General features: G+C 45.3%; 3 protein-coding genes across 5 annotated transcripts; 2 read left to right on the top strand and 1 right to left on the bottom strand.

Annotated features, from left to right (window-relative positions):
• Positions 1-554: 554 nt before the first annotated feature.
• mgst3a (microsomal glutathione S-transferase 3a) lies at positions 555-2343 on the top strand. Of its 2 annotated transcripts, none has more exons than XM_084008716.1 (6): positions 555-716; positions 1015-1140; positions 1319-1392; positions 1515-1572; positions 1760-1832; positions 1924-2343. In XM_084008716.1, the coding sequence occupies exons 2-6, from the start codon at positions 1024-1026 to the stop codon at positions 2061-2063; spliced, it is 462 nt and encodes a 153-aa protein (XP_083864842.1). In that variant the 5' UTR covers positions 555-716; positions 1015-1023; the 3' UTR covers positions 2064-2343. The 2 variants fall into 2 exon arrangements, with proteins under 2 accessions (XP_083864842.1, XP_083864843.1); XM_084008717.1 differs by having other exon boundaries at positions 585-711.
• Positions 2344-2920: 577 nt separating this feature from the next.
• Positions 2921-7531, bottom strand: LOC311012908 (uncharacterized protein). The gene is made up of 5 exons (XM_084008715.1): positions 7175-7531; positions 6124-6384; positions 4845-5156; positions 4590-4756; positions 2921-4103 (listed from the first exon to the last, which is right to left on the bottom strand). The coding sequence occupies exons 1-5, from the start codon at positions 7239-7241 to the stop codon at positions 4059-4061; spliced, it is 852 nt and encodes a 283-aa protein (XP_083864841.1). The 5' UTR covers positions 7242-7531; the 3' UTR covers positions 2921-4058.
• A 179-nt stretch (positions 7532-7710) lies between these two features.
• LOC311012906 (importin-13-like) lies at positions 7711-15567 on the top strand. 2 transcript variants are annotated; one of them, XM_084008712.1, is made up of 21 exons: positions 7711-8081; positions 8656-8781; positions 8944-9584; positions 9671-9811; positions 9960-10101; positions 10217-10383; positions 10566-10686; positions 10892-11039; positions 11209-11390; positions 11482-11508; positions 11634-11768; positions 11949-12095; positions 12302-12382; positions 12506-12643; positions 12743-12839; positions 12919-12971; positions 13059-13125; positions 14285-14343; positions 14436-14525; positions 14686-14867; positions 15004-15567. In XM_084008712.1, exons 1-21 carry the CDS (start codon positions 8013-8015, stop codon positions 15095-15097), a joined length of 2907 nt encoding a protein of 968 aa, XP_083864838.1. In that variant the 5' UTR covers positions 7711-8012; the 3' UTR covers positions 15098-15567. The 2 variants fall into 2 exon arrangements, with proteins under 2 accessions (XP_083864838.1, XP_083864839.1); XM_084008713.1 differs by lacking the exons at positions 12743-12839; positions 14686-14867; positions 15004-15567 and having other exon boundaries at positions 14436-14563.
• The last annotated feature ends 51 nt before the right edge of the window (positions 15568-15618 follow it).

Here is a 15618-nt window from a genome sequence, read left to right as displayed (position 1 = left end):
AGGTCAACCAGTATCAGAGGCCTGGTATTGTGAACTTTCTCCCTGCATTCCAAAGTATGGCGTCATCATGGCGTCAATACTTGCACATGTGACTTCCTGTGTTGCCAAGTCAAAATGTTGGTCATGAACAAGGCAGTACAAGTGGACATTGTCAGATAATGGTATAGGTCTTGTTGAGTATCTACATCATTCATATACAGTATATACAAATATGTATACTATATGTATACACACACGTACTGCATACATGTATATACATACAGACACATATCTCCACATAAACGTGTTGTGTGTTTTTTATATATATGGTGAAATGCGGTTAGAAGAGAGCCTTACCAGAAAGTGTGTTCATCATAAATCACTTCATGTTACGAACACAAACGGAACAGCTACTTCCTGCTGCCATGGGTTACCTTTATTCCAGCCGTGCCACGCCTCTTTTATGCAGAACAAAAAATGGTTTCTCCAAAGGATACACCTGCGTCTCCTCGCGCTCACCTCCTCCACGAGCCTCCCCCCCCTCCTCGAGGCGCATTTCCGGGTCAGGCGAGGAGAGCCGACGCGAGGCGGCATCATAAATTGGCACATCGAGACGTTACGCAGAGCGACGTACAGGAAGTAACTGACGCTCGAGGAATAGGGAAAGTAAAGTCAGGTCGTCTCGTCGCTGTTTCCCGCTGAACGTTAACGCTACAGACGCCAGCTACTTCTGTAAGGTAAACGCGTTTATGTTTGTCTCTGTGATATTTATCTGTGCTTCCTCTCAAACGAGTGGGTTTTAAATCCATGGCGTCCTCTTAATGACCTTTACTTTCTCACCGCTGTGTTTTACAATCGCATTACAATCGCAGTTTGTGCACGGAGCATGAACGCCCACCAGTCTCTCTCTGTTGTTGTTGTTTTACCCTACATGTAACTACCCGGTACTCAGTTTTCTGCCCTATAACAACACTTAGAAAGAGCTGGGATAACATCAAAGATAAAGAGGTGTTATTCTTCTTCCCCTTTCTCCAGTTTGTCAGGATGGTTGTGCTTTCCAAAGAGTTTGGCTATGTGGTGCTGACTGGCGTTGCCAGTATGGTGATGATCGGGCATCTGGCCATCAAAGTCGGCAAAGCCCGCAAGAAGTACGACGTACCGGTGAGCAGAAGCCATGTAGTACATCTATAGTGCACTCCCTCTCATTCCTACTGCTTATCTGAATCCACCCATTCAAACAGCACCCCAACGAGTCTTATTGTGTGTTCAGTTTTAATTGTTTTGCAGTGCCCAGCACTTTGAACTGTCAAATAACAGATAAACCTGTCTGGACTTGCAGTATCCCCAGATGTACAGCGACGACGCCGAGAATGGGAACGTCTTCAACTGCATCCAGCGTGCCCACCAAAACACGTATGTGTGAACTGAAATCTGAGCAACTTGAATTTGCACCCGACTAGACCGATTATTGCACCATAGCTTCATGGCAACAATAGAAAAGAGGTTAAAGTTGACACCTTATCATCTCTCACCAGGCTGGAAATCTACCCCGCCTTTCTTTTCTGCCTGACAGTTGGCGGTGTGCATAATCCTGTAAGTTTATTTTTGCACTCTCATGCTGCAATTGCACCAACATACCTGTACGTGCAGATACAATCAAAACAACATTTTTGAGTAGGATGATTCTATGTAGGGATTGTGGAAGAAATGTACACTCTTCTTTATAAAATCCTGTCAAATGAGTGTTATCTGTGCGTGTGTGTGTGTGTGGTTACCACAGCGTCTCGCCAGCGGTCTTGGACTTGTCTGGATTATAAGCAGAGAGGTGTACGCACATGGCTACTCTACAGGAGGTAAGAAAATGTCCATGTTTAATTCACAATTTCTACTTTGTAATGTACTGTGCTGAGTTCATAATAATTATAATAATACCACCTCAATCAGATCCTAAAAAAAGAATGCGGGGAGCGTTTGGGAATGTGGCTCTGCTGGGGATGATTCTGAACACGGCCTGCTTCGGCCACACTCTGCTGGGCTGGCCGGGACCACGGATGCGCCCCTTCTGTCACGATAGCTGCTGCTAATGAGGACGAGGTCTTCTGGATTCACCTTATTATTCAAAGCCACTCTACATAACCTGTAACACGTACAGTATATATACACTAACCTCTGGCCAATTTACCTTTGAAGCCAGGTGAAGTTCATGTTGTCAAGTGACCAGACCGGTTTTCCAGGTAGGATAAAGTACTCTATTAGGATAATGGATGGGGTGCAGTCACCCTGTCAGTTTGTCTTGACAGTGTTTTCTACCTGCACCCTCATTTGGAATTGGTTGGCCACATGACATAAATCATTTATATTTTTCCACAGTAAAAGAAAATAAGATGCTGTCCTTAAAAAAAAAAAGGGAAATTTGACCTGTATTTGATGGCCTTTGTGACAGAATGTTTGTATTTGCTCTGCTGTAAAAGTCGGATTATTGCACATGAATGAATACCTGAAAAAGATTAATCCAAAAAATAGCTGTTTTTGAGCAAAAACTTCCATCATTTGATCTTTAAAAAAAATGTATTCAGATGTTTATGATACTGAAAACAGGGTTGTGACTGGTCATGATGATGATATTAAACATTACATTGGTTATAAATGATTTATTTATTTTCTTGTGGATGGGGATTGATTGAATGGGAGGTTTTATTAACTGATGTGTATCTAATGGGAGCGGCTTCCTTTTTATTCAGCTGAGTAATTGTTCAAAGTCCACATAACATTTGTAGGCAGGTGGGTTTGTAGCTCTGCAGAGCTTATGGGCTCCCAACCTCACTGCTGAATAAAAACCTGTCACACAGGTTAGAATGACACAGCATAATGCTTAAGAATGGAGCCACATGCTCTGGCTGGAAGATCCTACACCACCGAAGCATGAGGCCTTCAGTATCGTTTCTAATTTATTATCAAACAGGAATCTTAATATCAAAGTCTACAGTCCACATTGCAATGCCATATTATCATACAATACTGTTGGCACTTAACAGTTATGTAACTCAGAACACACTATGGGTCAAAACTGTCCAGCTAATACAGATACAGGTAACAACAATCTAAACTTGGAACTCACTTGTGCCTCTTATCACCTCCACTTGAAGTATTTGTACAAACACTGTGTGCAGAAACCAATACATTCCTTATAAATATGTATTTTACAACACATTTAACAATAGTGTGTTTTACCGTTACAATTTGCTCATATTAAAAGTTTTATTTAGCGAGGTCTCCTCCGTTTTCACGGGTGGATTAAACGGAATAACCAAATTCAAGACCAGATTTAGACCACGACGATACAATTTCCATAACACATGCAACTGCACATTAAAGGGGAAATCCGGTTATATAAGATAAGATATCCAAAATCCATGTTACAGCGGATTTCCCCTTTAAAGGCCACAACAATACTATTTGCCACATATCATTTGAGGTTAACTTGATTAATCCATTGAGCAGTTGAGTGAGTGGTTTCTCCTTCTGCAAGACCTCAGCTTTAAGACAACACGTGCAACCTGGCAATTTGGTTTGAAAGTGCACTTCACTAATATTTGGTCACCTAAGGGATCCTAATTAATATTCCTGAATCGGTGTCTCTCAGTCTGGTATTTCTGGCTGGATAACCTGAGGGTGTGTGTATTGATTACATCGGAGGACTTCATGCAACCTTGAGCCACATTACCTCGGATGTCCCCTTGGGGGCACTGCGACCATTCGTGCCACATTAAAGTGCTGTGCATATATGGGGAGTCAGTCAGGGGTGCAGAGGCACAAACAAATAGTTTCCACTGGACTGAAGTTCTCCGGAAATTTAAAGGGAATGTGGGAAAAAGTGCTTCAGAAACCTCCCATTTAAAAGACTTGGATCCTTCTCGTGGATCCGCTGATAAATACTTTTCTTTTATTCACTGACCCAACACTGGACTGCAAAGAAACGGCTGCATCCAGGCAAAGGCTTTTCTCAGATCCACACTGGTCTTCCTTTGGTGTCTGCGTTGCTTCTGGTCTTTGAGGGGAAGTGACCGAGGATGCGTCCATCAGTAGGTGTATCTGGAGAGGGGCGTGTCTTCCATCAAATCATCCTGGAAAAGATTATTAAACCAAGATTCAGATGAGTAAAGTTGTTGAATGTCAGTTTTACACCTTCTGAACAGTGTGTAAGGAATTTTGTGACTTCCAACGTTATTTTCGGAACATGTCTCAATGTGCACACATGATTACAAGGGGCTTTGTAGATAAGTAAAAGGACTTATGAGGATAAATAATTATAATAGACTGTTCTCTGAAAATCTCTTGCATGTACTCACCCAAAATGCTGTATTACGGGTTTTCTTCATTGTATACACACAAATGAAACTATGCACACAATATATCCTGGGATATCCTGACTTTTAATTCATGATATGGATCAAAACTACTGGATCTTACATTTCCCACAATGCAACTGAATAAAGTCCCTTTGAAGTCACAACATTATACTCTTTTGACAGGCAGAGTATAAATGTACAATGCTGCATTGTCCCTTTAATCCCAACCTTGGTGTATTGTACTACGTGAATGTATCTTACCATTGGTAGATCCTGCAGCCGATGGAACTCTGGGTGGTTTGTCCGCTGGCGAAACTTGAGGAAGAGGATGACGAAGACGACAGCAGTGGTGACGATGAACACTGACAGCAGGCCGGCCAGCAGAGGGTCTAGAGGGGAGCTGGAGCGGTATCGGGGCCCCTTGAGGTCTAAATGATGCACAAATAGCCAATCGTAACAGAAAACACATTTTTAATACAGAATGAGAAAATAAAGCCAGTGCTCTCGCCAGCTTACCTTCATCTCCAACATTGAGCTCGGATGGGACCTCCTGGTGCGCTGGCCCAGCAGGAGCCCGGCCCGTAGCTGAGGTCAGAGGGTGTCCTGTGGTTGTCGGCTGCGTGGTGGCTACGGTCGGTGACTCAGGCTGTGGCTGGATGGTGGAGGCGTAAGCCGAGGAGCTTGTATCCGGTGCTGTGTGGGCGGGCAGAGATGAAAAGGTGCTGAAGGGATCTGTGGTCAGAACGGCTCTGCCCTCGGCGGTTGAGATGCGCTGCAGAGGGGCGGTGCTCTGTGCGGTCGGCGCCGACGAAAGGCCGTCTGTGGCAGCTGAAAGTGGAGATGTGAAGGCAATACTGTATCAATTCAAAAAAAGCACATAGAACTCTTCAAAGGAAACTGACATTAAAGTTGCTATACTTAATGATTTTGTTGCCAGGTCCCACCTATCTTACATGACAATGCCATGAAGCCTCGTTCACATTGTTTCTATTTTTAATGCATGAAATAATGGAGGTGTTTTGGCAGATGTCACACTTTGCTCACTATTGCATCTTTCCAGTTTTGCAGTGGCGGATTCAGATAAATAACTTTTCCAACATTCACTTTAAGCACATGTGGCTGTTCAGCTCATGCTGACATCTGTGGAGGGGGGCTGGGACTTTGTGTGCTGTTTAATTACAAGTCAGACTTGCTTCCTACTGTTTACATGTCAGATAGAATGAAGGGACAGGCAGTCGTAGTGCTCCTGTGTGGTAAAACACTTAATTATAAGCTGAGAGGCAGATTTCTGTCACATAGCAACTAAACGTAATTAGTAATGTAGTGTTAAGCTTTCAAAGTGAGAAACTCTAAAAGCAGCTTTTTGCCAAGTGCCATTACTCTACTGGGACCGAGAGGGAAAGTGACAAAAAAGCCCAAAAAAGGGGGTAAAAGTGTGATCTAGATGGCGTTACGTCATGTCGTTTGTTATTCCTGGGCTGCACAAAGCAAAAACATTGCATCAGGGAAGAGGGTTAAATATATATCTGATCTATAAAAGGGAATCTCTGAGATAAGGTTGCGACACACATTCTCAATCTCAGTGCAGTCATGTGCTCGTCAGCGGAGGAATATGTTCCTGGAATGCTGCTGGCGGTGGAGCGTCTGTGTTTGCAAATTGCACGCATTTTAAAAAACTGGCCAGAGGAAAAAATTCTGGAAATCACAGATGCAAACTATAGAATGACTATTCCTCAAAATTAAAAGTTGAAGCTTTTCAGGAGGCAGCGTGCGCGTGCAGGTTCGTCTTGAATACCTGCAGGTGAAGGTGAAGGAGCAGTCGTGATGACGGGTGCATTCATGTGTTGGGATGGTGCAACTGCAGACTGCGTTTCATATCCTGCAGTCGTCGCGGTCTCTGAATGGACCGTCCATTTGGTCTTGGTAGTGGTTTTAGTTGAGGTTCCATCCAAGCTATGAGTCCGCTGTGAGACTGCATGAGGATCCTCTATCGGGTCAGGAGAGGCTGAGCTTCCACCGGCCAGGCTGAGCAGAGGAGGCAAAGCACTGCTCTGACCTATGAAATCAAAGAGAATCATGCTTAAAGGGATGAACATGAATTCATCTGGAAATTGTTTTTTAAAAAAAAATGTCCGAAATAGTAGTACAGATCTGCAGTTTACTCTCACAACAGACTAAGACCAGCAAATATTCATTTGTGAGGAGTTGGAACCAGAGAGGCCTTTCCCTTAAAAGTGATTTATTGCTTTTCAAACATAGTTGCAGCTGATAAATCAGTTTACTATAATAAAACACACACACACACACACACACACACACACACACACACACACACACACACACACACACACACACACACACACACACACTGGAACCAGACATTTGGGCCTTTTTGTTGTTTTGCTTGCAAATGACTCATCCTTTTAATCACTATCAAACCAGCTGATGGTCAATAATTATGAAAACAAAACACAATGAGAAGACTAAATGAAGGATATGCCCGTATTTTAAAGTTATATTAAATAAATAGGTGACTGGTGAACACATCAGAATGGAAAGAGTAACCATATAGAGAAGGAAACGCTCAACAAAAGGAAACCAAGCTGATCTGCCGAGCGACGACACGTTGATATAACTGATAACATCAGGTAATAACGATCAAATGCGACCAACAGCCTGACCTTCCTATAAAATCAATAGACTATCGAAAGCATCATGTGAGGAATCAATAACGGGTACAAGTCGCGTCAGCAGGATGCCTCTCTCTCTCTCCAGCACACACACACACGCACACAGACAGACACACACACACACACACACACACACACACCAGGATGACACCTTACCTCCCGTCTGCGATGAGCCGGTAAGCACCACCAACACGCAAAACGCAAAATTGCTTTCAAATCGCATCTCCTTCGCCTGCAGATGACAATCAACACGGAGCTAAGCGGGCTCCTCGCAGCGACTCTGCTTCTTAGCTCTGGGCTTGTTTCCGTTACGTGATTTGACAGGGCACGCCATCAGCGCTAAAAATATCCTGAGGGAGTCGGGCAGAAGAGAAGTAGGGGTGGGGCCGCGCGGCAGGCTGCACGCGGGGAGCAGAAAAGGCTGCGCGCGCTTTATTCCAAAGAGCCAAAAAATCGCGTCTCCGATCTCATTGCAGATTCACGTTTCACCCTCCAGCTTAGTTGTTTTTCCACTCCCTTCAAGTCTCCCATCAATGCATCTACTCCTCCGACATGCATCAGTTTGCAGACGCTGTTGCTCTGCTGCTCCAATCAGAAGTCAGTGCGTCAGAGGCGCAGTTTTCTGCGTCAGGCGCGCCTGTTATAAAGAGAGCGCACACACACACGCACACGCGCGCAAGTTATACTGCATTCGCGATGAGCGTGGGTCTGCTGCGATGTTACATTAAAGGGTGATGGGTGCGCGGGCGTCAGTGTGTATTGGTGGTAACGTGAGACGACAACTTTTCCGCCCCCCTCAGAGGTCAGCGTGTCGTCGTGCATGAGCGCACTGCCCACATACAGGGACAGCTAAATGAGCCGCTGCGTCCTCTTTCTGCGGGACTACTCGATCTAATCACTTCTTCTTCTTCTTTTTTTTTTAAAATGCCGACCAGTGTTTAATTGCTGAGGGATTTTCCATCTGCAGAAGGGAGACACCTTAACGTTGCGCCAGATGGAGCCTCCAGCCAATCCGGGAGACGGCCCGGTGGAGTTGGAGTTAACGGTGGAGAATGTGGAGTCGGTAAGTTTCAACAATCCACCCCTGCTTCTGGATGAGTGTCTGTTGAATATATTCCTTCAGATAGAGCTTCTGTAATTCAATTCAGGGCACCAGAGCTAATCTGATATATGTGTCAAAAAAAGAAGAAGAGCTGCAGCAGCATAGTCTCACATTTGGGTATATTTTAACTCACATAACAGCAATTTGCTTAAAAAAAAAAAAAGCCTGTGGTTGGTCAATTGTAGTTCACCATAGGGAGGTCACTGGACATTTTGTAACATGATACCAGCTATAAGCATATGCTGTCCTAATAATAACCAACACCATGTGCTTTGGATTATTTGCTATGACAACACATTTTTAGTCCATTCAAACAATTGGACATCCAGTATGCATGAATATTAATGCTTGTTTCACTAAGAATTCAATTAACAAGCTGTTACACAAAACACCCATGCATTCATTGTCGTTAATATCTCCCCAGTCAGGAAATATTGACGGTTGTAATGGTTACGACTTTTATCCACTCTGACGTCCTTATCGGTTATTACCATATTACTTTTAATTCAAGATTTTTTTATTGTTTCTTCTCTAGGCTCTCTACCAGCTCTACTTTGATCCAATCATGGAGCGCAAGAATGTGGCCCAGAAGTGGCTGACCCAGGCCCAGGCCTCTGCACAGGCATGGCAGTTCTGCTGGGCCCTCCTTGGCCCTGACAAGGTCTGCCTTTCCACTTTAGCTCATACATCTTTACAACTGATGATTCTGCACTATTGAAGAACATTAGATGGCAAAAACTGGTTGGATGTCAGTGCCAATTAGAAATGTTATTGTTGTGTATATGTTGACGGCAGCTATTTATAAGAGTCTGTCTCTTTGCAGCTTCCAGAGGTTCAGTTTTTTGGCGCCAGCACCCTCCACACCAAGATCTCCCGTCACTGGAGCGACCTCCCCACAGACCAGCATGAGAGCCTGAGGATGCAGCTCCTCTCCCATGTCCTACACTTCTCCTCCGGGCCCAAAATGGTGCTAACCAGGCTGTGTGTAGCCCTGGCCTCTATGGCTCTTAACTTAATCCCACAGATATGGTCCCAGCCGGTGGCGGACATGGTGAGGGCCTTCCAACCGCAGAAGCCCGACTCTGAAGGCGGCTCTGGGGCCGAAGCCACCCAGAACCCTCACGCGCACTGCCTCGCGCTGCTGGAGCTCCTCACCGTGCTCCCGGAGGAGTTCCAGAGCAGCCGGCTCGCTCAAGCTCGTCGTGCCCAGCTGAGGGCAGCCCTGGCTGGGGAGTGGGCGTTGGTGTGTCCCATGCTGCGTCAGCTGCTCCAAAGCCAGGACTCCTCGAACCAGGTGAAGGAGAAGGTGCTCCGCTGCCTGTCCAGCTGGGTGGGGTTGGACGTGCCGTTGGCGGAGAGTCATGAACTGGTCCAGGATTGTTTCACTGCGCTGTCCAACCCGGAGCTGTTCGACACGGCTGTGGAGACGATAGTCACCGCGATCTCACAGCCCGACAGCCAGAGGTGAGAGAAACGCCGCGTCACAAACTGATTAAGATCCCTGAAAATTCCAGGTGTGTGAATCAGAGTGTGTGTGTGTGTGTGTACAGGTACGTCGATGCTCTGGTGAACTTGATGCCTCTGGTGCTGGGTCTCCATGACCAGCTGAAGACGGCGGCTCAGAATGGGGACATGGAAACCTTACACGGTATCTGTCGTATTGCTGTTGCTATGGGGGAAACACACTCCAGGTACACACGGATGCGCAAGCACACACACACTCACACTTACACTCACACACACACACACATACACACACACACACACAGTCATCCTATCACCTGGCTTCAGTAAATGGTTATTTTTCTTAATTTTGATCAATGTGTTTGTGTACGACAGGGTTTTGTTGGAACAGGTGGAGCATTGGCAAGAGTATCTGGCTTTGGTTAACATGATTCTTTTCTGTACTGGCATCCCTGGTCACTACCCAGTCAGCGAGACCACCAGCTCCCTTACGCTCACCTTCTGGTACACTCTGCAGGTGAGGCGGATGAATGAATTAATGAGACTAATACAGGTTTCGTACGTTTTTTTCTTGTCTTTTTAGTAAATTACTCACCCAAATGTCTTTCTAATTCTTTCTTTTGCATGCTCAGGATGACATCTTGTCATTTGAGGAGGAGAAGCAGGCAGTCTACCTGCAGATCTACAGGCCGATTTACTTCCAACTGGTGGACGTGCTACTACATAAATCCCACTATCCCTCCCAGGAGGAGTACACCTCCTGGTCTTCTGATGACAAGGAGCAGTTCAGAATTTATAGGTAAGACACCAAACTAAAGGAAATTCTTAGGGAGCTCTAAAACTTAATTGTATCTCCTTTCTCACAAGAAAGGAAGCCTTTGGATTTGAGAGGACAAAAAGTGCAATCAATCCAATAGTTGCCAAAAAATGAAGGTATAGATTTCTTCAATTATGATTTCCACTTTTGCTTTTGCATTTCAGAGTGGACATTTCCGACACGTTGATGTATGTGTATGAAATGCTGGGGGCAGAGCTGCTTAGTAACCTGTACGACAGGCTGGGCAGACAGCTGATGGACCCCCAACAGTCCACCGTCTGGCAGGTAACGTCATTCATCATTGAATGTCTATTCCGTGCACATCTGTTATTTTACCTCCACAATATTTTACAAAGTTCAAATATTTTCTTTTTCCCCCCCCAATTCTTTTCCCCCTTTTCCGTCCTTACTGCGTGTATCTCGATATACCTCTCGGTTGTGTTTCCCCTTACTTGCCCTTAGAGCACACGTCGTTTTTCTCCATCTTCAGGACACAGAGGCCCTGTTATTTGGCTTCCAGTCCATAGCTGAGACGATAGACGTGAACTACTCTGACGTTATCCCTGGTCTTATTGGTCTCATCCCCAGAATCAACATCAGCAACGTTATGCTGGCTGATACCGTCATGTACACCATAGGTACAGAACAGTGTCCCAAAGTCCTTTGTCAGACTGTTAATGTTCTACATTTAAACTGAATTCCACAACAACCAGGATTATTTATGGCCAACGAATTGGCCAATCATGTGCTCTGGGTAGACAAACCCATTTACACTCACTATCCATGACATGTTCTCCTCTTGGCCAGGATCCCTGGCTGAGTGGCTGGCTGACCATCCCGTGATGTTGGGTGGCATATTGCCCATGGTGCTTCAGGGCCTTGTGAAGCCAGAGCTGTCCGTGTCCAGCGTCTCCACCCTGAAGAGGATTTGCAGGGAGTGCAGACTTGACCTCGGCCCCTACGCTCAAGACATCCTGACCACATCACAGGTTATTTTGCATTCGATATTGAAGCTTCTCTGTCTTATTTTGCTGCTGTAACCCTGTTGCCGTCTTTCTATTAACACGTGTTCCTCTGCAGGACGTACTGGTAAAAGAAATCCATAAGGTGAATAAACAGCCTTCAACATTCAACACTTCCTTCCTATTCTGGAAACACAAATGCACCAAGCGTCTCTCTGAGGACATCGTGTTTGATGTGTGCTGTGTGTGTTTCTGCATGTCTGTGTGCAGAGCAGCCAGTGCATGTGGTTGATGCAGGCTCTGGGTTTCCTCCTGTCCGCCCTGCCGGTAGAGGAGATTCTGGGCAGACTTCACTCTCTAATCACCCCTCACATCCAGAAGCTGGACACTCTGGCCCAGCAGGAGGTAAGTCCAACGAAACTCATGCAATTTCTACAGAAAATCCACAAATGACTTGGTCATTTTGGTGCTAAATTTAAATATTCATATCTACATATTGATATTACAGCACTTTCACAGCTTTTGACACAACCTTTACACTAATGGCAGCTTTTTGATCTCTCACTGTCTCGCTTCCCTTTACAGCCTGACCCTACGAACAAACAGTCTATGATCCACATCCTGGGGATGCTGTCCAGTCTCTTTACCACCCTGGACATCAACAGAGAAGCAGACGGCTTAGAGGGAGCATCCAGCCCAAGACTTGCTCCCTCACAGAGCACACAGAATCCGGTAAGTTTAGCCACAGATACCTGCGTACTCTCAATTATCATACATTATACCAGCTTCTCTTTGAATGATGTTAAATTATCGTAGCTGTTTCCAAACACACCAGACAAATAGTGCTTTGTGAGTCTTGTGAACCAATATTTCCGAACATGCAACATGAAGCAAACATGTTTATATCACATATATCTTCAAATATTTTTTTTTTTTAGGTTGTTGTTGTGCTACAGCAAGTCTTCACATTGATCCAAACCATCCTCAGCAAGTGGCTTGATGACTCCGATGTAGTAGAGGTAGGAGTGTTTTTCTTTGCTTGCATGAATATGAATGTGTATGATGTATGACTGTGTGTGTGTGTGCATGTAGGACTTCTCTATGTGTGTGCTTACTGACTCACAGCTCTCTCCCCTCTCCAGGCAGTCTGCGGGGTATTTGATAAGTCAGTCCGAACCCTCCTACACGATTTCGGGCCCATGGTGGCTCAACTGAGTGAGATGCTGGGGCAGATCTATAGCAGCTTCCCACAAGCCTCAGCTCTGGATCTGGTGCGGCAGGTACGACCCCCCCCCCCACCCCGCCCACAGATCAGGCTGATCAGACTCTCAACATGCTTTTTGGTATAGATGTCATTCTCTCTCCATCTTCTCTTTTAGATGGTTCATATATTTGCTGGAGAGGAACATCACATTTCTAACATCAAAAGCCTTGTTGAGGTGTTGACTTCCGCCACACTTATTTTATTTCGGGAAGGTAAATAACCTGCACATAATTTCCGTAGTTCACTTTTAGACATACGTTTGCCTCGTCTGATCTCATATTTATTGCACAGGTCCGAGGGATCATCCTGATATCGCAGAATCATTTATGGACCTTCATGCTCAGGTAAGGTGAATATTGTTGTCCATTGTTGCGCATGTTTGCAGCTTCACAGAATAAAAAACGTTGCCTGATCGCTTTGTGTTCATTTAGATTCTTAAAAGGAAGCCTGACATGTACCTGTCCGACCAGCTGGATATTAAAGGCCTGTTTTGCTGCGGTGAGTATCATTACATGGTTGGAGATTTGACCGAACCAACAGGCAGGCAGTCTGGCCACAGAAATCAATATATTATGTATTTATAATATAATATCAATATGACATAATATAAATACACAACTGTCTCCTTCAGCCAAGCCTCACAAAGACAGAAAAAAACTGTCAAAACTCAAACAATTAAGCAAAAAGCATCACCAAAGCAGACAGCGTGGACATGTAAACAATATGACACACACACACACACACACACACACACACACACACACACACACACACACACACACACACACACGCGCGCGCGCGCGCGAGGGTGCCACTGTGTTGTTGTACTCGCCTCTTTGCACAGCGAACGAAGTCCTCCACGACCCGGTTCAACTTATCCACTCGTTCCCCGTTAAAGAAGCGTCGTATAACCAGTCCGCTCGGCCTCCCAGTCCCAGTGACTTATAGGCGAACCAGTCCGAACCAGTCCCTGGTCCCATTAGGCTCCACATTTACGTCGAATAATACGTGTTATATGTATATTAGACGTCTATTTGTCTGTAAAATGAACGTTAGCATGTTAGCATGCTAGCATTCTTGCGCCCGCCCTGCTGTAGAGGTCACGAACGTGGGCGTGTCACTAAACCACGTCACTTGGCATGCGGGCAAGGTGCTGCTTGAAACTAGTCATTAATTAAGATAACATCTATATCAGGTACGAGGTGCAGTAATGCTAATTGTAACCGCACCAATATGTAATCCTTAATTTGATCGTACTTGGAGTGGCTCCAGCCCTGAACCGCGCAGCGCGTGAACGCAAACATTTCTAACTTCCATTTCCGGGGCGTCACCTCTCTGGACGCGGAGCTCCGCCCTGGCGCCCTCCTGTGGCCGCAGACACACCTGCAGGGTCTCCTCTGCTGCAGCCCCATTTTTTGTTGTTGTTGTTGGGTTCTTATTTTGCACATCGCCAGCAAATAATAAAAAAAATGCTATCAAACCAACATGCTTTATGAGGATTTACGCCTTTGCCAATGCAATCTCACATTTTTGCCAACAATTTTGCCCTGAAGCGTTTTTCTTTTCCATTTCCATCATCCTGAAATTCTGCCTAAGAAAACCTCTTTTGTGACCGATTAACTGAATAAAAAGTATTCCCATTCTCTGTTTTCTCCAGGAATTCTGTCACTGAAGTTCCCAGAGCCACCCACAGTAAAAGCTGCCACAGCATTCTTTGTAAGTTGAGGCAGAATTGTGCAACTCTAAATTGTGAGTTTTTCTACTCATCAGCTCATAGCTTCTTGTGATTTCCCCCCTGTACCTGGCAGACAGAGCTGTTGCCTCGTTGTAAAGACATGCCCTTGCTTAGCGAAGTGTTGCAGAGGGATGGGAAGCTCCTGACAGAGACCCTACTCCAGGTGTGTCAGTAGATAGAACGACGTATGAAAAGGTCATGTGATTATGAATATCGATTGAACACCTGTTGAACCCAGTGTTTCCCCGCTGGTGTTTAGTCTCATTTAAAACCATCACCAGACTATTTCCTAATGGAAGTGTATGCTGTTGTTTCCGTCTCAGGCGGTTGGAGGCGAGTCATCTCGTAGTCTGACGGAGCACTTCTCTGAGGTGTTGTTGAGTCTAAACCGACACTGTCCGGTTCTGCTGTCCCAGTGGCTGAAAGAAACACTACAGACCCCAGGATTCCCCTCTGCCCAGGTCTCCACAGAGCAGAAACACAGCTTCAGTCAGCAGCTTCTGAGGTGATAACAATATACCCGTTACTGTTTGTTCTGTCATCATTGTACTCTACGTGTAATCCAGCAGCCAGCTTGGGCCTTTATGTGTGGAGTTCACATCTTCCAACAAAATTAGTTTACCTTTTTTCCTTTCTTCCAGGGAGCAAACCAACAAGCGTCGCACTAAGGAGATCGTGAAGGAGTTTTCTCTTCTCTGTCGGGGCCTGCAGGGGTCGGGATACTCCGATTACTAGACTGAACCGGTAGCACTCCAAGTGGTTCGGTTTCAGTGATAAATGGTGCCAACGAGCACCTGAAACTGGACAGCAGAAACCATAACACTTGGGCTGAACCAAAGCAAAAAACAGATATTAAAAAGACTTGTTAGAATGAGTGGACCTCCGTGCAAAGATGTTTTTGATTAAATACCTCAACAAGTTCCCAAGCAGGATGAAATTGAAGGGAAAAAGTGTCACCTTGCCCTTTAATTATCTCCAGGCATGGATCCACACCTCCACCTGACAAACTGACAAGACGCCAATAAACGGTTCATTCTCTGCAGCTGCACGAGCAACTGTGTGTGTTCACTTATTTATTATTTCCCTTCTCTTCTGTACGGCTTGTAGATCGTATGCACACATTATCAAAATATAGGGGACACACACACACACACACACACACACACACACACACACACACACACACACACACACACACACACACACACACACACACACACACACACACACACACACACACACACACACACACACAC

Source organism: Eutrigla gurnardus (assembly GCF_963514095.1).
Source record: "Eutrigla gurnardus genome assembly, chromosome: 4".
Taxonomy (NCBI): domain Eukaryota; kingdom Metazoa; phylum Chordata; class Actinopteri; order Perciformes; family Triglidae; genus Eutrigla; species Eutrigla gurnardus.
Note: the sequence above shows the minus strand (reverse complement) of the source record. Positions and strands in the feature narration are given on the sequence as shown.

Bases quoted from the DNA above. Each gene is read 5' to 3' on its own strand.
- mgst3a (XM_084008716.1), top strand. From the start codon at position 1,024: ATGGTTGTGCTTTCCAAAGAGTTTGGCTATGTGGTGCTGACTGGCGTT. The intron at 1,393-1,514 runs GTATGTGTGAAC...ATCTCTCACCAG, and splicing joins CAGCGTGCCCACCAAAACAC to GCTGGAAATCTACCCCGCCT. The intron at 1,833-1,923 runs GTAAGAAAATGT...CACCTCAATCAG, and splicing joins ACATGGCTACTCTACAGGAG to ATCCTAAAAAAAGAATGCGG.
- LOC311012906 (XM_084008712.1), top strand. From the start codon at position 8,013: ATGGAGCCTCCAGCCAATCCGGGAGACGGCCCGGTGGAGTTGGAGTTA. The intron at 10,102-10,216 runs GTGAGGCGGATG...TTGCATGCTCAG, and splicing joins CCTTCTGGTACACTCTGCAG to GATGACATCTTGTCATTTGA. The intron at 12,644-12,742 runs GTACGACCCCCC...CTTCTCTTTTAG, and splicing joins CTCTGGATCTGGTGCGGCAG to ATGGTTCATATATTTGCTGG.
- LOC311012908 (XM_084008715.1), bottom strand. From the start codon at position 7,241: ATGCGATTTGAAAGCAATTTTGCGTTTTGCGTGTTGGTGGTGCTTACC. The intron at 5,157-6,123 runs GTATTCAAGACG...CTCCACTTTCAG, and splicing joins TCCTTCACCTTCACCTGCAG to CTGCCACAGACGGCCTTTCG. The intron at 4,757-4,844 runs GTAAGCTGGCGA...TGCATCATTTAG, and splicing joins GCTCAATGTTGGAGATGAAG to ACCTCAAGGGGCCCCGATAC.